The 24,969-nt window shown below is 40.1% G+C and overlaps 1 protein-coding gene and 1 non-coding gene across 2 annotated transcripts in view; both read left to right on the forward strand.

Moving 5' to 3' along the window:
* The window catches only part of LOC144682282 (protein bassoon-like), a 421,222-nt gene that overhangs the window by 52,917 nt on the left and 343,336 nt on the right, over positions 1-24,969 (forward strand). The window contains exon 3 of the mRNA XM_078544759.1: positions 1,514-2,392. Within this exon, the coding sequence (XP_078400885.1) occupies positions 1,514-2,392 (879 nt within the window). The remainder of the gene's footprint in view (positions 1-1,513; positions 2,393-24,969) is intronic.
* LOC144682354 (U6 spliceosomal RNA) lies at positions 12,379-12,485 on the forward strand. The gene has a single exon (XR_013577005.1). It is a non-coding gene; the product is annotated as a U6 spliceosomal RNA (small nuclear RNA).

A 24,969-nucleotide genomic window follows, 5' to 3' on the forward strand; every position in this document is an offset into this window, starting at 1 on the left:
TTTGGTCAGCCTGGCAATTACCATTTGCCATATCATAACACTACAGCAATGAAAGCATACTGGTTTCTTTACATCACTATTATCTTCTTTATTAGTGGCTGGAATAGCTCTTGCCTTCTTCCTAAAGCCAGAATATTTTCTATCCCTCCAGCTTCGTTGTGGATTTACAAATGGAGATCTACTGCCCCCTAGTTGCCTATGTGATATATCATACCCATTTGTTAGAACTGTTGCTTCCCTTATTTTAGAAACCTTGCAGTCTCCCAGGTATGATCTGATGGCTAGAGGGATATTGTTTTGACATTTTTCGATCATCATTACCTCTTTGACGTCCTCAAAATTCTGTTCAAGTTTTATTTCCCGATACCATCGATCCAATAATATTTCTTTCTCCCTAGCAAATTCTACAAATGTTTCATTTGGCCTTTTCCTTAAAGTCCAAAATTTTAATTCATAACCTTCGGTTTCAAGCTCATAAGCATTAAGAACAGCAGTTTTTACTGTCTCATAACTTGAGGATTGTTCTTGTAAAAGATTGCTTTCAAGATGCTTTGCCAGCTAAGTGTCCATGTATCCTTTTCCCACTCTAGCTTTGCAGCCACTTTTTCAGATGAGATAAAATATCGCAAATCTGGCCTCAGTGAATTTAGGTACTAGACAATATTTCTTTGCTAAATCAAAGTTCGGAGTGGGACTCAACTCATACCCTGAACCATTAGTTCCTCTTTTACCCAATAACTTAAGCTTTTCTTAGCCTGTTCATACTGTCTGATTTCTTTCTTTGAAACTCTCCTGTCTCTTACCTTATCTTTTTGTCCCCTTGTTAACTTCTGTCTCTGGAGTTCAGGTTCAGGCCTTTGCATTTCTCTTTCTTTTCTATCTCAAGCTGCTTTATCTGCAACTGAATTCTAGCCACCTTAAGCAGTGTCCTACCTGGGTCAGGCTTTTGTCCCTTCCAATCCTGGTTGCTATGCGGTTACCCGAATTATATCTAATTTTTTAGCCCCTGCTTTTAACTCTAACTCCAACTTTTCTGCTAATGCAATTAACCTAACCTTGGTTAATTGTTGCAAATAACTCAGGGATAAATCTTCCCTCTCCAGAAAAACCATAGCAACTGAAAAAGCCATCATGCTTTTCAATAAGTACAGTAAAATTCACCATGAGATCCTGTTATTCCTAACTTTAGCAAGTACCAGCACCTGTATACATCCGTATATTTTAAATCCTGCAAAGAGCCCCCAATTTCATGTTTTTAATTTCAAGAGCTCAAGTGTATGTTGTTTGTTATTTTGTGACTAACTTGTTATTTAGAGCTTGGAGAGGCAGGTCCCTAATGTTGACAAGTGGGGCATTTGCATTCCACATTTTTGAGGGCAGAAATTCAAGGGACACTTCAAGTGTTTTTTTTTAATGGTAATCAGTAATGTAATGCGTTATGATTTGAGGTTACAAAAATGTTTTGCTTCTCTATTTTCAGACAACGTAACAATACATTTTTCTTATTTTGTAGGTAGAAGAATGGTTATGCTTAAACTGTCAGATGCAGAGAGCTCTGGGAATGGACATGACCACTGCACCACGCTCCAAAAGTCAGCAGCAGCTACACTCCCCATCACAACAGGCCCAAGCAGAACCACAAACAAAACCGCAGCAACAGCCTCAAGCAGATCCTGTCCCCCAACAGGGGAGGACTACACCAATAAAAAGGGAACTTCCTAAAGTGCCATCTGGTGCACAAAATAAACCTGAGACTAAGATGCAACCCAGTGAACGTGAGCAGCAGGGGCGAACAGCTAATCAATCCCAATCACAGCCTGTTGTACAACCGCAGTTGGTTGCCCAACCTGAGGCAACCAGGCCAATTGGTCAGAGCCAACAAACTAGGCCATCCCCTGCAGAACAAAGGCGGACAGCAGATGGTTCACCGGCGAGAACTCAAGCAGGTCCCTCCAACATACCCCAAGATCAGGAAGGCATTACTGGTAAACTCTTTGGGTTTGGAACTTCCCTTTTGAACCAGGCCACCAGCCTTATTTCCACTCAGCCAGAACAGACATCACAAAGTCAGCAATCACCTGCAAAAGGGTCTGCAGCTAAACAGGCCCCCAAAATAGTTTTCAGCGATCAAAGCACAGAATTGAGCTCGAAATTGCAAAGTTCAACAGCGGGATTGCTAGTTAAAACTGAGGGTGCCTCTGCACTTAAACAAGGAAAACCAGAGCCAGTCATTCAACAGAAAGAAGCCACCAAACCCAAAGTATTGTGCCCTCTATGTAAAACCGAACTGAATGTGGGATCAAGTCAGCCTCCCAACTTCAACAACTGCACTGAATGCAAAGTCCAAGTGTGCAACATGTGTGGCTTCAATCCAACGCCACATCTGGTAGAGGTAGGACTGATTCAGAGTTATAATACCATAATATGTTGTTCTATGTTATAGATCTGAACAGACGAGGAATAGAATGTTGAAAACTAGGAATGTGCTACCAGATAGTTTTGGCTTTGAAACCTCCTAGACCATTGATGATTTAAAGAGTTAGCAATGACTTGATGAAGGCAGACTGCTGTGATTTCAAGTGCGCTGGTGATGAAGACTGCTAAAATTGAGATGATAGATTTCAAATATTTCTAAAGTTGAACAAAAATGTGTGTGCTTGTTTGGTAAAGAACAAGATAAAATAACTGGAGACCAAAAATTATGTGACAGTTATGCTTTTGATGCATGATGGGAATGTTTGATAACTTGGCCTCCTCTAAGCAATCTTGCAATGCAGTATATTTATTGGTCAGATGACTTGCTGTTGGCAGGGCAAGCACAGAGCTTAGTGCTGATAGATTATATCAATACTTTTCTAAAACTGTACATGCAAGATACTAAACCATGGTGTGTATTCGTTAAAAATTATGCCTGGTTGTTGGTGAAAAGAGAGAAGGTTGCCTAGCTACCTATATGTGCATGTATATGGTTAGTTCCTATCCTGATGATACTCTTTGTGGCTGAAGGTTGGGTATTTGTTCCAGGTGGACTAAGTGTACCCTGCTCAGAATTTTAATTATCAGTAATGTGCTGTTGAAATCATTGACTTACTGAACCAGAATCTGTTAGAAATTGGAGCAGCATGTTGGTGCAGAAGGGAAATACGGAATTGCTACAACATGTGATGGCCATAAAATTCAGTTGCATAGTGTTTGTATTTTTGGCCTAATGGGTGCCATTTCAGGTACAAAATAGTGTCTGCACTACACAGGCAGCATCTGATGCCTTTTGTGTAGCGTGGGCGCTGGGAGCATATGTTGTAAGTATGCAGAATAGGTAGATCATAAAGTTGGTCAGAATGTAGCCCTGATTTGACTCTAGTAGAGTCATTTTCAACCTCAGGGCTCCAGCTAACGCCCTCTGTTAGCCTCACACAGTCGATCATGCTTTCAGCAGCAGAAAGAAGGCCCCATTACTGCCGTATTCAGGTCAGTTGCTCATTGATTTCTACTGACTGTTTCTGAGTTAGAAGAAGTGCTTGGAGATTGGTGCCACTGCAGAAAGTTGGAGATATCTGCATGGAGTTGTGTGGCACATGCTGAAGACTGTGCATTTCACTTCAAGGGTTCGGCAAAGACCACTTGGTCCTAGTCATTGATTCTGTATTTTCTATTCTCTTTAGCCTGCAACATGACAGGGAAAATCAGCAGAGGCATCACAGAGGAGGACAAGTGCTCAATGCAGGAGGAGGAGTATGAGGGTGATGAGGGGTCTCAGCAGGAGACCATATTCACACAGGGTCTTCAGGGAACAATTCTCTGACTTCAACCTAAGCCAGGAACAATGTCTCCGCTTCACTAAAGAGCTGCTTACTGAAATCTGCCATCTGTTAAAGAAGAACCTCCATGTTCAAAGCAGGGCGAGGATGGCATTGTTAGTGTCTGTAAATATGACTGTAGCCATGAACTTTGCATCAGGCTTCTTCAGTCTAGAGTAACCAACATCTTGCAGTTTGCTGTTCACTGTTGAATAAGGGATGTGACTGATGCTCTGTGTGTGTAGAAAAGGAAATACATTGCACACACTCTCCAGAGAGTAGTAGGTGAAGGGTGTACATGGCTTGATCAGGATATAAGCCTTCCTCATGGCATAGGTGCCATTGACTGCCCACACATTAATTTGCAGATGTAGCATATAAGTTCAGAGAGATACCGCAATTTGCAAAGGGATTCCACTCCCTCAATGCCCAGCTGGTGTGCGACCATACTCAGCGCATCATGCAAACCAACACCCGGTATGCTGGCAGCATTCATGATGCCTTTATTCTGCACCAGACTGCTGCACTCTCAGGATTTGAGTTACCACAGGAAACCAGCAAGTGACTACTAGGTGATGAAAGCAATTTGCAGACCACCTGGTTTTTTACTCTGGTGAGCAACTCGCGCACACATGAGCAGCATCAATATAGTGAGAGCTACGCCGCCACATACAATGTTATTGGGCAGGCCATAGAAGTGCTTAAGCAATGTGTCCACTGCCTGGACCACTTTGGAGGAGCCCTGCAACACCCAGCAGAGCATGTGTCACGATTCATCATGGTTTGCTCTATCCTGCAACCTCAGGTACGAGTGGCTTCAGCAACATCTTCCTAAGTAAAAGCTACCATAAAACATAACATCAGTCTTGCTAACTCAACTTACAAAAAACACACTGTAAAAAATAAAGATGAATTTCTTCTGGAACCTGGTAATTTAAGCAAAAAGTCTGCTGAACTTGCTGTCTCGCTGCAGTTCTGCACATGCGTGATTATGTCATCGGCTCTAAGATTGAACCACTGAATTTTAAAAATAGTGCATACCTTGGCCATGGTCACCATGCCTGTGCAATGTGACATCATCAATATGCACACAGATATGCAGCATCGGCTCTACGGGCCTCAACTGTCGATTTTTAAACTTTGTGCCTGTATGATCCTGGTGACATACAAACATACGAATTAGGAGCCACTCGGCCTCTTGAGCCTCCTGACATTCAGTAAGATCTTGGCTGATCTGATTGTAGCCTCAACTCCACTTTCCTGCCTACCCATGATAATCATTCACCCTCCCTTATCAAAAAATGTCTGTGTGCTGTGATCAGTGCATGCACAGATGTGGGCCGATGCTTTCGTGCTATCTGCATGAGTGGCTTTAGAGACATCACCATGTTCGCACACTGTGACGTCATTGACACTTGTGCACAGTCTGCCTGGCGATTTCATGTCTGCGCATGTATGTATTTGGTGTCGTTTATTTTTTGTTTTCAATTCAGTGCAGTTTATTGTCCTTATGGAAATTTGCTGTGGGTACAGTTGCTTATGCGTAACCCACAAGAAAGAATTACATAGCAAATAACAATCCATGTCGCTGCAGTGCTAATATCACAACCAAAGAGAATAAATATGCGTGGATGTGGGTGACATCACTGACACGTGCAGAGTGATACTGACAGGCATTAGCTGCTAGCACAGTGAAATGATGTCACTGGAAGTCTGTGTGCATGCATGGATAGCTATCGGTGGCCATTTTTAATGATGGCACCGATATGCTGAATTGGCCGCGTGCCCGCACGGTTAAACAGAAAATTGTGTTCATGGGAAAGTGATGGAATGAAACAGTAGCCAAATTCCCTGTGTAGCTAGCACAATTTGCTGCCCCCTGAGCTAGATGTGAAGAAAGTTGTCTTATTTGGCATTACAGGACCCATTCTCCAGAGACAGCCAACGCAACACACCTAGCAAACGATGGATACTCATTTGACCACACAATCATTTATTGATGTTCATTATGACCTGTATTGATGTAGTGAAAGGTCACTGTTTAAGCTTATTGTTAAGGAAGAGCCGAAGGTGTTTTATTTCAGATCTAAAAGGTGTAGGGGTAGCACTGAGAGTCTTCGATTTATATTTGGTGTCTGACATGCTAAGAAGTCCATCTTCAGGCTCGTGCACCTCAAAATCAAACCACTGATAAATCCTTTCAGTAGTGTTTCAGTTTCTTTGGTAGGGTGTGCTTAGGAAAGCATACCACTTAAGCACAGAGAACTGAAATGTATTTTGGCAAAAACCAAGGCTTGGCAATTCCTTTTGAGCATGCGGGTGTTTAAATAACTAAGGCTGCAACTTACCAGCAAACAACACTAGTAAGTTGCCTACTGCTTGTCCAGTTGGGACCACCCAGCTGTTTAAGGAACTAGCATTCAAGGAAATCTACAGCATGGTGGGAAGAATTCTAGCCCCAGTAATAGGCCTATCCCCTATGGCTTCATCATTGAGACAGACTGGTTGATCAACTATTAATATACCTTGGTGACTCAGGTATTGGATTACTGAAGCTGCCTCAAAGGATATACTCAGTCGAAACCTCCTATAGCCTGGCTTATCATTTTGGAGCCAGTTCAGTCATGAAGAGAGATACTTATTTGCTAATTCTCCCAACCCAGCCCAAGAAGAATTTTTGCAAATTTGTCATTAGATGCTAGGCTAGCACAGGTTTGACTAACAAGACAGGCATCCTTCCAAGTGGTGTGTTGAACAATCAAATTCATCATAAAATGTGTGAATGCATTGTTGTTCCCCCGAACGCATTGACACATAAACCATACCCAAGAAATAATGATTTTATCATTTACATACAGAGCTTTCGCAGAAACTGTTTGCCTCTTTGAAATTCAGCCAATTGGCATGCAATCCTTCTGTTTCATGATTAAGAGCCCCAAACTGTGTATGTGAACTCTTTGGACATGTCCTATTTAATATACACTTAACGTGTTAAGAATTTGCTGTCATAGCAGAGAGACAAGAAAGACCAGTTTGTTTAAGATGGGGAATGGTGCACACATACGAACAGATGAAATAGGAGCAGGAATAGACCAATCGGCCCCTTGACCCTGCTCCACCATTCAATAAGATCATGGCTGATCTGTTTGTGTTTTGAGTTCCACATTTCCATCTACGCCCGATAACCTTTGATTCTTTTTCCTAACAAGAATCTATCTACCTCTGCCTTAAAAATATTCAGCGACCTCACTTCTGCTGCCGTCTCCTCATCTCTGTCCTAGAAGGGTGACCCCTAATTTTAGAGCACTGCCCCCTGGTTCTTGATTCAACCACAAAAAGAAACATCCTTTCCATATCCACCTTGTCAAAGCCGTTCAGGATCTTATATACTTCCATCAAGTTACCCCTCACTCTTCTAAACTCCAGTGGAAACAAGCCCAGCTGTCCAACCTATTCTCGTAAGACAACCCGCTCATTCCAGTTATCAATCTAGTAAACCTCCTCCGAACCGCCTCCAACGCATTTAAAGCCATCTGTAAATAAGGAGACCAAAACTGCACACAGTATTTGAGATGTGGTCTCATCAATGCCCTGTATAACTGAAGCATAACCTCCTTACTTTTATGTTCAATTCCTCTCATAATAAAAGATAGCATTCCATTAACCTTCTTGATTGCGTGCTGTACCTGCACACTAACTTTGTGACTCATGCATGAGAACACCTAGATCCCTCTGCATCTCGGAATTCTGCAGTTGTTCTCAGTTTAAGTAATACTTTTTTTTTTACTCTTCCTGCCAAAGTGAACAACTTACATTTTCCGACATTATATTCCATCTGCCAGATTTTTGTCCACTCAATCAACTTAGCTGTATCCATCTCTAAACTTCTTATGTCTTCTTCACAACCTACTTTCCTACCTAACTTTGTGTCGTCTGCAAATTTAGCTACCCTGCCTTCGGTCCCCTCATTAAAGTCATTGATGTAAATTGTAAAAAGTTGAGGATTCAGCACAGACCCCTGAGGGACTCCACTCACCACATCCTGCCAATCAGACAAAGACCCATTCATGCATACTCTCTGTTTTCTGCCAGCCGGCCAATCTTCTGTCCAGGTTAATATGTTACCCCCTATACCATGAACTTTTACTTTCCACAATAACCTTTGATGTGGTACCTTGTCAAATGCTTTCTGGAAATCCAAGTACAGTACGTCTACAGGCTCCCCTCCATCCACCGTACATGTTACTCCTTCAAACAACTCTAATAAATTGGTTAAACATGATTTCCCTTTCATGACTCTTCCCGATCACCTTGAGTTTTTCTAAGTGTCCAGCTATAATCTCTTTAATGATCGACTCTAACACCCACCCACCACCCCCCCCCACGACAGATGGCAAGCTATCTGGCCTTGGTTCCCTGTTGTCTGCCTCCCTCCCTTCTTAATAGGGGGGGGGTTATATTTGTGAATTTCCAGTCTGATGGAACCTTTCCAGAATCGAGGGAATTTTGGGAAAATTAACAATGCATCTACTACTTCAATGCATCTACCTGTTTTAAGACTCTAGGATGAAGCCCACCTGGACTTGTCAGCCCGCAGCTCCATCAGTTTGCTTAGCACTGCTTTCCTAGTGATTGTAATTGCACCAAGTTCCCCTCTCTCCTCCACCTCCCGATATAAAACTATTATTAGAATGTATTTTGTACTCTATAGGCGACGCTCTGCCAACAACATAGTATAGTCTATTAAAGAAGACCATGAGTCTTTCAGAAATGAGTAACAGTCACTGAGTCATTTCATTATGGTGCCAATAATGCGTCCTTGAAGAATAAAATAGAATGGATGATGTTGGACAACCATGTCTGATACTTTGCCTCACCTTGACGAGCACTAAAATTCAACAAAAGTTAGCTATTCCATTGGGGTGTTAGCACTGAATTTCATCAACCAAAATGGGTTGCAAAGTTATATTTAGAATAGTTTTGGATTGTAAGGTTTCCCACACAATATATTACTATATATATAAAAGGCGTTTCAGGGTTTGTGATGACTTCCTGGGCTACAAAAGTAAAATTCATGTAGTTTGCATGGAAATCAGAACCCTGAGATTGTTTTGCAAGTTTTAATTTATTTCAGCTTAGTTTTGTATAGTCATTGTAGGGTATGTTGTTCACTGATGACTGTGGCACCTTTTAAGTTTTTCAGTCAGAGGGGTATAGTAATGTTCCATAATGTTGTTCTTTAGCTTTTGATTGCCTGGAAGTGTTGGTGATTTACAGATGTATTCCCTGAGATTACAAAATGTGTCTGGCTTCATTGTGGCCCTGGACATCTAAAAGTATCCCCATCTCAGCTTTTGATACTTCACAGCTATATCCTTTTTCTTCATTTTAATATTTGAATCTTTCAAACAATTTTTCTTCTTGATCAATCGTCCTCTTAATTATAGTACATTCTAATAGCCCATTTAGTATTTCCATTTTAAACCAGGTGCTGTCGTCTGTAAAGCATTTGACAATTTTTTTTATTCATAAATTATAGAGTAACAAAAATTGCATCAAGACATCTTACTATTTTAGTAAGAGATCCTTATGAAGTAATGATTGATTCTTCTGGTCTTCTTCTTCCCTGAAAATGTTCATGAAACCTGCTAGTGATCAATTAGAAGCTGAATAAATATACCAGGTATATAGAAGACAAATAATGATAAAGTGACCAACTAGACAATGCCTTACAAAGAAAATTGCACCAATTCCCTTGAATGGTGCAGAGACTGGTAGCATACGGAAAATAGAAAGATGTACTGTGGTGCAATTTACAGCTAAAAAATGAAATTTTTAGTGCTTTAGCCATGTCCCTGGAAAGATGATTGATTTTAAAGGCTGTTAACAGTTTAACTCAGAGTAGCATTCGTGAAGGTCTTGGAACTCATTGTGTATCTCATTGCGGTTGCTGTGTGAGCAGGGAGAAAAATAGCGTATCCTCCAAAATGTCCAGTCAGTCATGTACATCATGAATCAAGGCTTTCCTTTTGTAAAGGCCTTCATTTCCCACCTTTTAACAGTGACATGATTGAGATGAGAGAACTCAAGGAACTTCTTTTGAATCATCCATCAATTTGAAAAGAAAATTTCCAAGAACAAGTAGCATTTAGTTATGGCTCTCGCCTTGGTACCCTTGATCTTGTTTTTCAGTGCCTTTTGTTCGAAATATATGTGTGCATAGATGTTAGACCTGGACAGTATCAGGGCTAGCTATGATGCTCCACAGTGAAATTACATGCTCTGGCTTAAATGTTAATGGCCACTTAGGCAAAGCATTGGTGTGTCCCTGTTCATTAGAAGCATACCACAACAGGAATCACTGTCTGCATGAGGGTAAAGAGATAAAAATGGGTAGACAGATTTGATATCTGCTAATTTTGGAAAGTGCAGGTAATTTGAAGGAAAGATATAAATAAATTCAAGAGAGAGTGTTGCTGACACCAATGCATGGCTGATCTCTGGATGGAAATGGCATAAGAAATAAGAGCAAGAGTAGACCATTTGGCCCTTCAGGCCTGCTCTGCCATTCAATATGATCATAGTTGATCTACCTCAATTCCATCTTCCCATATCATTCCCATATTCCTTAATTCTCAGATATCTTTCGGTCTCCCTGTTGAAGACATTCAATAAACCTTCGGAATAGAGAATTCTGAAAATTCCGAACCCTCTTGAGTGAAGAAATTTCTCCTCAGCCCAAAATAGCTGACCCCTTATCCTGAGACTCCTAATTCCATATTCCCCAACCAGAAGTAACATCCTTTCTTTTTAAACAAAATCACCTCTCATTCTTCTGAATTCCAGGGAATATAGTCCAGTTTGCTCAGTCCCTCCTAATAGGACAATCCCCTCACCCCAGGAATCAACCTAGTGAACCTTCCTGCACTCCTTTCAAGACTAACATATCCTTCCTTAGATGGGGAGACCAAAACTGTCTTACAGTACTCCAGATGTAAGGCCCTATACAATTTCAGTAAGGCATTTTCACTCTTGTGCAATTTTCTCACTAACTTCACTTTGCTGTACGTGATTATTGCAATGTGCAGTCCCTTTAAGATAGATTCGTGATCTTAAATGGAGCTTTGCTTGTGTATGGCCTGTTTGCTTCTGGTGTGACCCATTCCCAGTTGCTGCGTAGCAGCACCCATGCAGCTTGGAGGGATCGTTGCTCTTGTACTCTACTTCCTTTGTAATTAAAGTTAACATAGCATTTGATTTTGAATTACTTGCTGTACTTGTATGTTAACTTTCTCTGATTCATGTACGAAGATGCCTGGGTGTCTCTGAATACCAATATTTCTAAGCCTCTCATCATTTAAAAATATTCTGCTTTTCTATTTTTCCTTCCAAAGTGCATAATGTTGCACTTCCCCACGTTATATCCTGTCATGTTCTTGCCCACTCACTCACTCTGTCTTTTATCCCTTTGCAACCTTTGCTTACCTTCCCATCTAACTTTACATTATCAGGAAACTTGGATACATTACTCTGTCCCCTCATAAGTCATTGATATAAATTGTAAATCGCTGAGGCTGAAGGACTGATGCTTGTGGTATCCCACTAGATACAGCCTAGCCAATCCAAAATTATCTGTTTATCCCTACTGTCTGTTTTCTGCCCATTAACCAATCCTCAACCCATGCATTTTTCCAGCATTTTGTTTTTGTTTCAGATTTCCAGCAACCACAGTATTTTGCTTTTACCTGAATCTATGCTAATATTTTACTCCCAATCCCCAAAGCCCTAATGTTGTGTAATAATCTCTTATGTTGTGCCTTATTGAATGCTTTTTGAGAATCCAAATACAACACTTCCACTGCTTCCCCCTCAGCCCACCATCTATTTTGCTAGTTACAACCTCCAAAGATCCAACAGATTGCCATGCGCAATTTTCCTTTCGTATATCAACGTTGATTCTGCCCAATCATATTGTGATTTTCTATGTGCTCTGTTACCACATCCCTAATAATAGATTCCAGCATTTTCCCTGCTATTGATGTTAAGCTAACTGGTCTATAGCTCCCCTGTTTTCCCATCTTCCCTTCTTGAACAGTCAGGTTTGCTACTACTTAATCTGTGGAGACTGTTCCAGAATCTCTGGAATTTTGGAAGACCAAAACCAAAGCACCCACTATCTCTGTTGCAAACTCTTTTAAAATCTTAGTGTGCAGACCATCAGATATAAGGAATTTGTCAACTTTAGGTCCTATAAATTTTTCCAGCACTTTCTTTGCTAATAATTTTTTTACTAGATCTTTGTTTCTCTATTATTTCCAGAATGGGCTTTGTGTCTTTGTAGTAATCTGATATGTAATATACACTTAAGATAAAAATTGTAATGTAAGGTCGCATGATCTTAATATCTAATAGCAGAGCAGCACGGGCTACCTCTATGTGAGAGTCTTGAGTTAGTCACTGATGAGTAAAGACAGAGTTTTATGTTTTGAGCACACAAGTGTAGCTGCAGTGTTTAGTTTGTAAATAAACAGCATGCGTTTATTCTAACAACAATCTCCTAATGTTCTGTCTCTACCAACTCGTGCTCGCTTCGGCAGCAGATATACTAAAATTGCAATGATACAGAGAAGATTAGCATGGCCCCTGCGCAAGGATGACATGCAAACTCGTAAAACGTTCCACATTTTAGACTTTTAAAAAACATTTCTACCAACTCGCTCACCCCGAAACAAGTGTGCAACCCAGATCCTTCAGCCCCAGCAAACCAATGGCACTGGTTCAAACAGTCTTCCATTGTGAAGACAGATACAAAAGTATTTCTTTAATGCCTTTGCCATTTCCTTCTTCCCCATTATAATTTTACCTGTCTCTGCCTGTAAGGAACTCAGTATTTTTTTTTAACATACCACAGACATTCTGGTGGGTGGGGTGGTGGGTGAGGGAGCTTTGGGCTTGGTTAACCAAAGCAATAAGTGTGAGTTGCTGTGGCAATGCTTTTCTGTCTATGCCTCAATGCTATTAACCAATGTTGTAATGCACTAATTTTGATTCAGGTTGCAACTCTCCAGGAATGAAAGATTAATCTCCTGAATACTGCTGCAAACAACCCAGAAGAAATGTGGGGGCATTAAAAATAATAGTATGTTGTTTTAATTTTCTTTGAACACCATTGTTTATTTGTTATAAAATTGTTTGGAAATGGGGAGAACAATAAAACTATATTGTTAGCTGCTTCTCAGTCTGGAAAATATTGTAACCATATGGTAAGATACCATTCCTGTAGATACCTGAGCACAGTGGGCCATTTGACATTTGTACAAGAGATAAAAACAAAAAACTGCGGATGCTGGAAATCCAAAACAAAAACAGAAATACCTGGAAAAACTCAGCAGGCCTGGCAACACCTCTTTGTTCTTTTGTCTGTGACATATTTTGGTTATCTGCTCCTATCACTGCTTGCTTGTCCCGACAACCAACCCCCCCCCCAACACCTTAAACCAGCTTATATTTCACCCCTCCTATTTTTACTTAGTTCTGTTGAAGGGTCATGAGGACTCAAAATGTCAACTTTCTTCTTCTCCGCCGATGCTGCCAGACCTGCTGAGTTTTTCCAGGTATTTCTGTTTTTGTTTTGACATTTGTACAATCTGTCTGCCGTGTGTGGCCATTCAAGCTGTGTGGCGCCATTCAAGCTGTGTGCACTACTGTTTGCATATTACCAGCTGGCTGTTAAAGCCACATTTCAATGAAGTAATTCAACTGAACTCTGCTAGATCTTCACTTAAGGCTGATTTTTTTTAGCTCAGTAATGCAGTTAATCACATTTTGTGCTACTGCCAACATGTATTATGTAAATTATGTCCCATTCTTTATTTTCATGTTTCCTGCATTTTGTACCCATTACCTCTTTGCTCCAGAAAGGAACAATGTATTATTATAGTTGTATCTATATAGTGTATTATCTGTCAAATATATTTTGCATATGAATTACCTATGAAGTGCAATATCCTTTGTGTCGCCAGAGTAGCCATTCCACACCAACGATATTGCACAAACAGCAGTGGGATGTTTGGCTAGTAAATCTGTTTTTGATGGTGTTGGTTGAAAGGAGAATCTTGCCTGGGACACTGGAAAACCTCCCTGTTCCTTCTATGAATGTGTCATTATATCTTTCAGGTCACTGGAACTGCAGTTGGCCTTGGTTTAACATCTTATCTGAAGAATGGATTTATAATGAGGATACACATCTGAGGGAATGGTAGCACTTTTATATCTTAGCATATGGTCATATTTAGTGAATGAGGCTGGACAGTAATGTCATAATTCAACCATGCTATCTTCTGGCACCCCTCTACGTGTATTCATTATAAGGATTTCTGTGTATCAGTTGGGAGCAACAGGCCTGAGTTATTTTTATTCCACTTTCTGAATTGGGGATTATCTAGAACTGTAGTATTATTACTGTAGCACCTAGTTAAGATCAGAAACCTCTGCACAGATAGGGATCATCCTAGTCTATCTGAATCAATGCTATAAGATATGGAACATTGCCCCACTAAGCCCCTCAGCTACTGAAATCCTGTACTTGCCTTTGAAACCTCTATACATATATTGTTACTGCCCTTGCTTGTCCCCAATCCTTCATCGTTAAACACTCCTGTTTGTCCAAGATAGTACAGCATGTCTCCTGCCTTGCACTAAATCCTGTTCACCATTCATCCTGTTCTTGCTTACCTTGCCAATCCATAATGCCTTGAGAATTTAACATTGTCATCCTGATCTTTAAATCTTTTCATGACCTTGCCTGGCTGGTTTCCACAATTCCCTCCTCAATACAGTGTTTCTCTCACTTCAGCTTTCTGTGCTTTCCCCCTGTGCTATGTAAATACAAGTTGTTAGCCCATCAGGGTGATTTCCATTCTTAAACTTTCACAAAACACCTGCACAATTGATCTGTGCTCTTCTAATACTAAACATTGTAAAGTGGAACTGAATAATTAGGAGCATATACAGAGTCAAAAGACAAGCTTGTTCCAAAATTGCCCTGAATCAACTAAGCATTGGATAAAGATGGTCTCATTAAAATTGGTTCTGGGTGAAAGGCTACAGTTCTCAGAGGTTATGTCTAACACCAAGGACTTGTGATTGAAACCCTCATTCTCAAAGTTGAAGAAATGTATTTATATTGATGATGAGCTGGGGAAGTAAACTCCATTTTACTGATGACAAAAGGGATAATATTGCCAATAGTGCTGTTAATTTGTGTGTGTAAGCAAGCAGCCAGGGTGCAGGATGAAATCAAAGGCTTGAGTTGAGTTTCTACCAGAACTTTAATATGATGGGTTCAGTCTATCAATATTAAACTGAAGAAGGGGAGCAATTCCACACAAAATACATATGCCCAAGTTATTTTACCTGCAATATTAAAACAACAACAAAGGAGATTTGGAGAACATGCTGTTTTATGAGTAAAGGATAGATGCAGTAAAATGAAGAAGAGCATACGGACTTGAAATGTTAACTCTGTCTTTCTCTCCATGGGTGCTGTCAGACTTGAGTTTTTCCAGCATTTTTTTTGTTGCAGTAAAATAATGTTAAGATGTTGATTGTTTCCTGGGAAATCTTAGATAATCGCTTTTTTAAAGAAATGGAGAATTTAGGTTGTAATATTAGATGTAAAATATATATTTTTCTCTTGTTGGCAATCGGAAATCCCTTGTTCCCATAGGTTGTCTCACCACCAGCAATATAAGGGAAAATGTCTTTTGTGAGGTATAAATAGAAGAATAGATTATGGAAAAAATGAGTAGAAACACTTTCTCTGTAACTTTGAAAACATTTTTTGGAAAAAAGTTAAACTATCAAACTTCTTTGTCTGTTTATAGTTCACTTTGGTGTACTCCAATGTTTAATCCTGTTATTTTTAAATCCTGAAGGCATGTAATTTTTAAAAATTCATTCATGGGATGACCCTTTGCTGGCTGGGCCAGCATTTATTGCCCATCCCTAATTGCCCTTGAGAAGGTGGTGGTGAGCTGCCTTCTTGAACCATTGGCAGTCCATGTGTTGTAGGTACATCCACAGTGCTGTTAGGAAGGGAGTTCCAGGATTTTGACCCAGCGACAGTGAAGGAACTGTGATGTATTTCCAAGGCAGGATGGTGAGTGACTTGGAGGGGAACTTTCAGGTGGTGTTGTTCCCATCAATCTACTGCCCTTGTCCTTTGAGATGGTATTGATTGTGGGTTTGGAAGGTGCTGTTGAAGGAGCCTTGGTGAATTCCTGCAGTGCATCTTGTAGATGGTATACACTGCTACTGTACGCCAGTGGTGGAGGGAGTGAATGTTTGTGGATGTGGTGTCAATCAAGCAGGCTGCTTTGTCCTGGACAGTGTCAAGCTTCTTGAGTGTTTTGGGAGCTGCACTCATCCAGGCAAGTGGAGAGTATTCCATCACACTCCTGACTTGTGCCTTGTAGATGGTGGACAGACTTTGGGGAGTCTGGAGGTGGGTTACTTGTCACACGATTCCTAGGCTCTGACCTGCTCTTGTAGCCACAGTATTTATATGGCTAGTTCAGTTTCTGGTCAATGGTAACCCCCAGGATGTTGATAGTGGGGGATTCAGTGATGGTAATGCCATTAAACTTCAAGGGGTGATGGTTGGATTCTCTCTTGTTGGAGATGGTTATTGCCTGACACTTGTGTGGCGCAAATGTTACTTGCCACTTGTCCTCCCAAGCCTGGATATTGTCCAGGTCTTGCTGCATTTGGACATGGACTGCTTCAGTATCTGAGGAGTCGCGAATGGTACTGAACATCGTGCAATCAGTGAACATCCCCACTTCTGACCTCATGAGGGAAGGTAATTATACTGACTAAGGTAGATCTTAGGAATCCAGACACTTGGTGAGTTTGAGACATCAAAGTTTGTGCAGGACTTCTATTCCCATCCCTAAATAATCTTGTGTTAAGGTGAAGACAACAAATAATTCAACATCAGAATTATCAAATTAATATCACAATTATGTCAGTAGTTGTCCAGATTGGCGAGGGAAAGCTGAGAGCTCTGTGCTCTAGACAATGTGCTTCTCATGAGGAAACAATGTCTGAAAAAAGAAATATGTTCTGCACTGATTTTATTTCAATTGAGGCGGATATATAAAGAATTGAATAAGTGTATTTGCAGTTCTAAGATGTCACTTTGTTGATATATTAAATGGGCTGAATTCTGAGGAACAAAATTAAAAAAAAACCTGATACTTCAAGTCCAAACTTCTACTAAAGACAAATTATTATTGGCTTGTGATGAAGCTAAATTATTGATCTAATGGCTACCAGATATAAAAATTTTGGATGGATTCTAATTGGAATCAACCCAATTCATCACTAATTCATTTTAACTCTGGGCTTTCGAACAAGACTTTAAACCCAAAAGGTAACACGAGACCCTTCAGATAGTGAATCCAAAGAAGTTTTATTTAAGTAAAGATATAAATTAGTACAGAGTTGTAATAGAGAATTATGGAGTTATAATACAAAATTAGTTAAATCAAAATTTAACTAATAATAAAATATATAAAAATAATACATCCATACAAATAAACCTTCTCGGAGGTATCATTTTCTGTCGCCTTTCTATACTTAAGCTAATTTCAAGTACATAACCCAAAAGAACATAAGCATACTCATCACATCCAAAAGACCTCTATGACTTTCAGTGGGTGATCAGTTCCATGAAAGTATGTATCGTCTTCCTCCTTTTAAATAGGTATCTTCAGTCACAATACAGCTAGCTAACTGTCTCTGGAGATGGAATTTTTAACCCCTCAAGAAAGTTCAAGACCCTCCTTCTCCACCTGTTAATGGGGTCTTGTCACCCATTGATTGGCTGACATATTCTTTTATTTAGCTTAATTGGTCTTGGCCTGTGTGTGTAATTAATCGTGATAATAGAACAATGAACTTGTTCAATGTGTTCTTTTAATCTTATTTCAGACATAACGACTTTATATTTTGTATAACTTTGGTTGCTAGGCTTTCTTCTGATCTGATTTAAATACATACTTTTGTAGCCATTTTGTGTCTACATTTTAACATAAGGTTTGTAAGAAGACTATGTTAAACATAAAATCTCTTTTGGAATATACCAAGTATTAACCTGTGTCCAATCTTGTGATAAAACTACTAATTAATTAATAGTTATGTAATTATAACTGAGGCTCAATTTTAGTTTCTGGGCTGGGGTCCAACTATTCATTTGAGTTGATGGATCAAGGTCTCAGCTGCCAGTAGTCCTTGTCTGTTGTTTCCATAGTTATGTACATTCTAATAGTGCAGATCTGTCTTGTTTGTTTAAAACTACAAAAGTATTTCTAGCGAGTTAATCGTAATTTAAATGTAAAGTCAGAAGTCACATAATAGGTTATATACTTATAAAAGGTGAACTAATAATGTCATTTCTCTTAATGATTGAGGGTTAAATCTTTTATTGTCATTAAAAGACATACTGCATGCAATTTGTAATACTGTCACATGTTTTAATACATAGTTATACATTGTATCACTGTAAGGTACATGTAGTAATTATGTTGAACTTAACAGAAGTTCAACAAAATTGCAGTGTCATGTATTTTGCTAAAAATATTTCTTTTCAAAGGGTCATTAATCTAGTTAAGCCTTTTAAAATAACTATTGATTGATTCATCTAATGTCTTCAATTAAAATTAATTGAGGTCCACAATCTTAAAATCATCTGCTGCTGGCTTGCCTAATTCATTGTCGGTGTATCACTGTACAAAGTGATTACTGTCAAGGAATCACATGTTATTTCTAAGATGACTTCTTTTGGCCCCATTAGTTTATTCAGTAAGTTTAGTCTGAGAATGATTGATTTTTATTAAGACTCACCATCCAAGCTTACTTACACATAGTAATAATATACTAAATTGAGGAGAACAAGGCACTTTGGATTCCTGAGTGTCTGAATGACAACAATCAAAATGGAATATTAGTTAGGTAAGGTTATAGATATACATTTCAACTATGACAAACTTGTTAGTCTGAAAATATCCAAATCCTTGTACAAATCCTTGCCAGAACTGCATGCGCCAATCAACAAATTGTGCTAATGATCTATTGTAGCTTGTTTATCAAACACAAGAAGCTGCAAGTGAGACAAATAAAGTTCTAGTGAAAGCAATGATATTCAAAGTTAGGACAGCATTGAACATTCAGCTCAGAATCTAATTTTCTTTGCATTGATGGAAATACCCAAATTAAAGGATGTAACTGCTGAATCAATGAATAGCAAATAACCTTCTGATCAGTCCACGATAAAGGTCTTAGCATTACGTTTTGAATCACAATTTATTAATAGCCCGACCATGGATTACAGCACATTTTGATGTAATGCTGGATATGACAAACCTTTCAGCAGAAAAAAAATATACAATACATGAAGTCTCTATTGAGAACTATGCTTTTAAAGTTATGTGGAAATGAATGACATATTCTGTTTTGCATTGTCCTTTAGGAACAAACTTGTGCAAATAGGTGACAAGTGGGGGCCCTAGAAATTATAATGACATTTTTCTACCTTATGGATGCTTTTCAACTTTTACCTTTTTAAAGAAGGCAATTAAGTGCAACATTAATAGAAATAATCAACCAGAAAACCCACCTGTCACAAATGAAAACAGAACGTGCTGGAAATATTCAGCAGGACTAGCAGCATTTGAGGAGAGACAGAGTTAATGTTTCAAGTCGAATATGACTCTTGTTCAGAATAGACCCATCTCCCTCAGACAAACGGGGGAGCTAATACCAATATTTTTGGCCTGTACCAAAGAAGGCAAGTGATTTTTATACCTTCCGGCAGGCTATGTACTGTAATGTGCACTGCCAGGGACAGGAGCAGTGATGTACTCATGATACAACTGGAGGATCTGCTTAGTGATGCAAATAATTAGGTCTCTAACAGAGTAATCCAACATATTTTCTAAGTGCCAAAATAAAAGTGCTTAGCTGCTTCATTCTGTAGAAATTAGATCATTAAATTCTTTCTGCAGCTGAGGAAATTTGACCAGGAATGCTGTTTATGCTGAAGCACCTTAACAATGTTATTCCTTTGTACATGGAAAGTCTAGATCTGTTGGCACACAACTACTATTTCTAGTTGACAGTATCACACATTGCAGAAAATACTTCTTCCAGGGAGTACATACTGTGGCCAGTTACAGTTACTGGGTGCTTGAAGGCAGAAAAGAAAGGGAATTGTTTAATTTATTATTAGTTTGCTCTGGCCACCTAAGGGTAGCAAGGAAAACACAATGATTAGATGATCTTAATCCATAGGAACAGTGCTTTTAGCTTACCGTTGTTGGAGACCAGCAGTACAAATGAATGTGCAGACTTGGGCAGGGCGCTTTACAATGAAACAGTAGCAATTCTGCAGAATCTCCTGAAGCAATTCTTACTTTTGAATGTATCACTAATAGGCTTCAGTCAACATTGGACAACATGGAGATTTGGCTACAGCAACTGCTTGCATTTATATAGTGCCTTTAATTTAATGTCTAAAGGGGCTTCACAGGAGTGTTATCGTTCTAAATTTGACACCGAGCCATATAAGACATTAGGATGTGACCAAAAGCTTGGTCAAAGAGTTCTAAGGTGTATCTCAGAGGAATGCAAGCATAAAACTAACTAGGGATTACAGCACGAATGGTAGCCTAGTGGTGATGTTACTAGATTAGAAATCCAAAGGTCCTGACTAATGCTTTGCAGACAAGTTCAAATCCTACCATGGCAGCTGTTGGAATTTAAATTCAATTAATTAATAAATCTGAAATAAAAAGCTAATTTCAGTAATGATGATCATGAAACCACTGGATTGTCATAAAAACCCATCTATTTCACCAAATCCTTCAGGGAATGAAATCTGCTGCCCTTACCAGGTCTGGCCTGAATGTGACTCCAGACCCACAGCAATGTGGTTGACACTTAACTGCCTTCTGAAATGGCTTTGCAAGCCAGTTGGTTGCATCAAGCTGCAACAAAGTCTACGAAAAGGAATTAAACCATATAGACCACCCGGCGTTGATTGAGGTACCGGAAATGACAATGGCACATCCTGACCAGTCGACCCTGCAAAGCCCTCTTTACTAACATCTGGGGACTTGTGCCAAAATTGGAAGAGCTGTCTCACAGACTAGTCAAGCAACAACCTGGTTATACTCACTGAATCATACCTGATGGCCAATGTCCCAGACTCTTCCATCACCATCCCTGGATATGTCATCTCCCACCAGCAGGTCAGATCCATCAAAGATATACAATCAGGAGGGGGTGGTCCTGGGAGCCCTCAACAATCGGAATATAGGAGCAGGAGTAGACCATTCAGCCCATTGTGCCTGCTCTGCCGTTGAATACGATCATGGCTGATCATCCACTTAAATGCCATTTTCCCAGATTATCCCCATACCCCTTTGTCATTTGTATTTAGAAATCTGTCAATCTCGGCTTTAAACATACTCAATGACTGAGCTTCCAAAGCCTCCGGGGTAAAGAATTCCAACAACCCTCTGAATAAAAAAATTTCTCCTCATTTTGGCTCTAAGTGGCATCCCCCTTATTTTGAAATTGTGTCTCCTGGTCCTAGACTCCCCAACCAGGGCAAACATCTTAACTGCAACTGCCCTGTGTAACCTTTTAAGAATTTTGTAGGCTGCAATGTGATCACCTCTCATTCTTAGAAACACCAGAGAATGCAGGCTGAGTTTCCCCAATCTCTCTTCATAGGACAGTCCTGCCATCCTGGGAACATGTCTGGTGAAGCTTTGTTGCACTTCCTCTATGGCAATAATATCCTCCCTAAAGTAAGGGGACCAAAACTGCGCACGCTACTCTAGGTGCAGTCTAACCAACATTCTATACAGTTGAAGCAAGACTTTGCTACTCCTGCACTCAAATCCTCTTGCAATAAAGGCCAACATACTATTAGCCTTCCTAATTGCTTGCTGCACCTGCATGTTAATTTTCAGTGACTTATTGGCAGGGACACCCAGGTCCCTTTATACATCTAATCTCTCACCATTTAAGAAATACTCTGCACATTTGTTCTTTCTAACAAAGTGGATAATTTCACATTTTTAAAAATTATATTCCATCTGCCATGTTCTTGCCCACTCACCAAGCCTGTCTGAATCCTTTTGAAGCTGCTTTGTATCTTCCTCACAACACCCATTCCCACCTCACTTTGTCATCCGTGAACTTGGAAATATTACATTTTGGTCCCCACATCCAAATTGTTGATATATATTGTGAACAGTTGGGGCCCAAGTACTGATCCTTACAGTATCCCACTTGTCACAGCCTGCCAATGTGAGAATGACCCTTTTATTCCTACTCTGTTTTCTGCCTGTTAACCAATCTTTAATCCATGCCAGTAAACCACCTATCCCATGTGCTTTGATTTTGCTAACCAAACTCTTGTGGGGCACAGTCAAAAGCCTTCTGAAAGTCTAAGTATACCACATCCACCGACTCCCCTTTATCAATTCTGTTAGTAACATCCTCAAAGAAAACTCCAACACATTTGTCAAACATGATTTCCCATTCATTCATCAATGTTGACTATGCCCAATCATATCATTATTATCTAATTGTCAATTTATCACATCCTTTATAACAGATTCCAGCATTTTGCCTACTACTGATGTCAGGGCAACAGGTCTGTAGTTCCCTGTTTTCTCTCTCCATTCCTTCTTAAATAGTGGGGTGACATTTTCTACCTTCCAATTTGCAGGAACCGTTCCAGAATCTATAGAATTTTGGAAGATGATCATTAATGCATCCACTATCTCCATTGCTACCTCTTTCAACACTCTGGGATGTAGACTATCTGGTCCCGGGGACTTATCAACCTTCCATCCCATTAATTTCTCCAATACAACTCTTCGTTTTCCCTAGTCCCTTGGATCTCTAATTCTGGGGTGAGACTGAGAGTGGAATCGGGAGTTAAAAGAGCGCAAGAAGAGGCGAGACTGACATAAACATAGTAAGTTGTACTATACATAGGAATTATTCTAAATTAGTAAATACTGTAGCAAACCCTTTATATAAAATATAAGGTATGTCAGTGCAACTTGGCTATGTGGAATGTGCATCTTGCAGGATGTGGGAAGTTGTGCAGGGACAAAGTGCCCTCGATGACTACATCTGCAGGAATTGTCACCAGCTGCAGAAACTTGAGCTCCGATTTGCGGAGCTTGAGTGGTGGCTGAAGTCACTGTGGTGCATCCCCAAGGATGAGGATTATGTGGATAGGATAGCACGTATAGAAAGGTGGTCATACCGCAGCTAAGAGGTGCACAGGCAGAGAGGGAATGGGCGACCGCCAGCGTATCTAAGAGAAACAGGCAGGTAATGCAGGAATTCCCTGAGACGATCTCACTCTCCAACGATTTTTCCATTTTGGATACTGGTGAGGCAGGTGGTTCCTCAGAGGACTATAGCATGAGCCAAGCCCATGGCACCATAGGTGGCTCAGCTGCAGAGGAGGGGAGGAGGAAGAGTGGAAGTGTAATAGTAGTAGGGGATTCCATACTTTGGGGAGCAGACAGACGTTTCTGCAGACGTTGATGTGACTACAGGATGGTATGTTGTCTCCCTATTGCTAGGGTCAAGGATGTCACAGAGCAGCTGCAGGACACTTTTTTGGGGGAGGGTCAACAGCCAGAGGGCATGGTCCATATTGGGACCAATAACATAGGTAGGAAAAGGGATGAGGTCCTGAAAGCAGATTTTAGGAAGTCAGGAAGGGAATTAAAAAGTAAGGCCTCAAGAGCAATAATCTCAGGATAATTGCCAGAGGACTGGAAAACAGCGAATGCTACACCCTTGTTCAAAAAGGGGTGCAAGCATAAAACTGGCAACTACAGGCCAGTCAGTTTGACCTCAGTGGTAGGGAAGCTTCTTGAAACTAGAGTATGGGATAAAATCAGTAATCACTTGGACAAATGCAAGATAATTAAGGAAAGCCAGCATGGGTTCATCAAGGGAAAATCATGTTCAACTAACTTGCTGGAGTTTTTGAGGAGGCAACAGAGAAGGTTGATGAAAGAAATGCTGTTGATGTGTATATGGATTTTCAAAAGGCATTTGACACAGTGCCACACAACAGACTTGTGAGCAAAATTCTAGGTCATGGAATAAAAGGGAAAGTAGGCACATGGATAAAAAATTGGCTGCGTGACAGGAAACCAAGAGTAGTGATAAATGGTTGTTTTTCAGATTGGAGGAAGGTTTGTAGTGAAGTTCCTCGGGTCAGTGTTGGGACCCTTGCTCTTCATAATATATATTAATGACCTAGACTGTGGTGTGCAGGGCATGATTTCAAAATTTGCAGGTGATACGAAGATTGGAAATATTGTCAACTGTGATGGGGATTGTCTTGAATTTCAAAAGGACATAGATATGTTGGTGGATTGGGCAGACAAGTGGCAGATGAAGTTCAATGCAGAGAAGTGTGAGGTAATTTGTTTAGGCAGGAAAGATATGGTGAGACAGTATAAAATAAAGGGAGAGCCTCTAAAGTGGGTGCAGGAACAGAGTGACCTCGGTGTATACGTACACAGGTCATTGAAGATGGCAGGGCATGTTGAGAGAACAGTTAATAAAGCATATAGTTTCTTAGGCTTTATTAATAGGGGCATTGAGTAGAAGAGTAAGGAGGTCATGTTGAACTTATGTAAGGCACTAGTTAGGTCTCATCTGGAGCACTACGTCCAGTTCTGGGCACCAGGAAGGATGTGAAGGCTTTGGAGAGAGTACAGAGGAGGTTCACGGGATGAAGAACTGTAACTATGAGGATAAGTTGGAGAGGTTGGGACTGTTTTCCTTGGAGAAAAGAAGACTGAGAGGAGACTTGATAGAGTTATTTAAGATTCTGAGGGGTATGGACAGGATAAATAGTGAGGAACTGTTCCCACTCAAGAGAACATCAAGAACCATAGGCCACAGATTCAAAATACTTGGCAAAAGGAGTAAATGTGATGTGAGGAAAAATTTTTTCACCCAGAGGGTGGTTGGAGTCTGGAACAAACTTCCTGAGCTGGTGGTGGAGGCAGATTCGATCAAGGTATTCAAAAGGAAATTGGATTACTACCTGAAA

This window comes from Cetorhinus maximus, chromosome 6 (genome assembly GCF_964194155.1).
Source record: "Cetorhinus maximus chromosome 6, sCetMax3.hap1.1, whole genome shotgun sequence".
In the NCBI taxonomy this organism is placed as follows: Eukaryota; Metazoa; Chordata; class Chondrichthyes; order Lamniformes; family Cetorhinidae; genus Cetorhinus; species Cetorhinus maximus.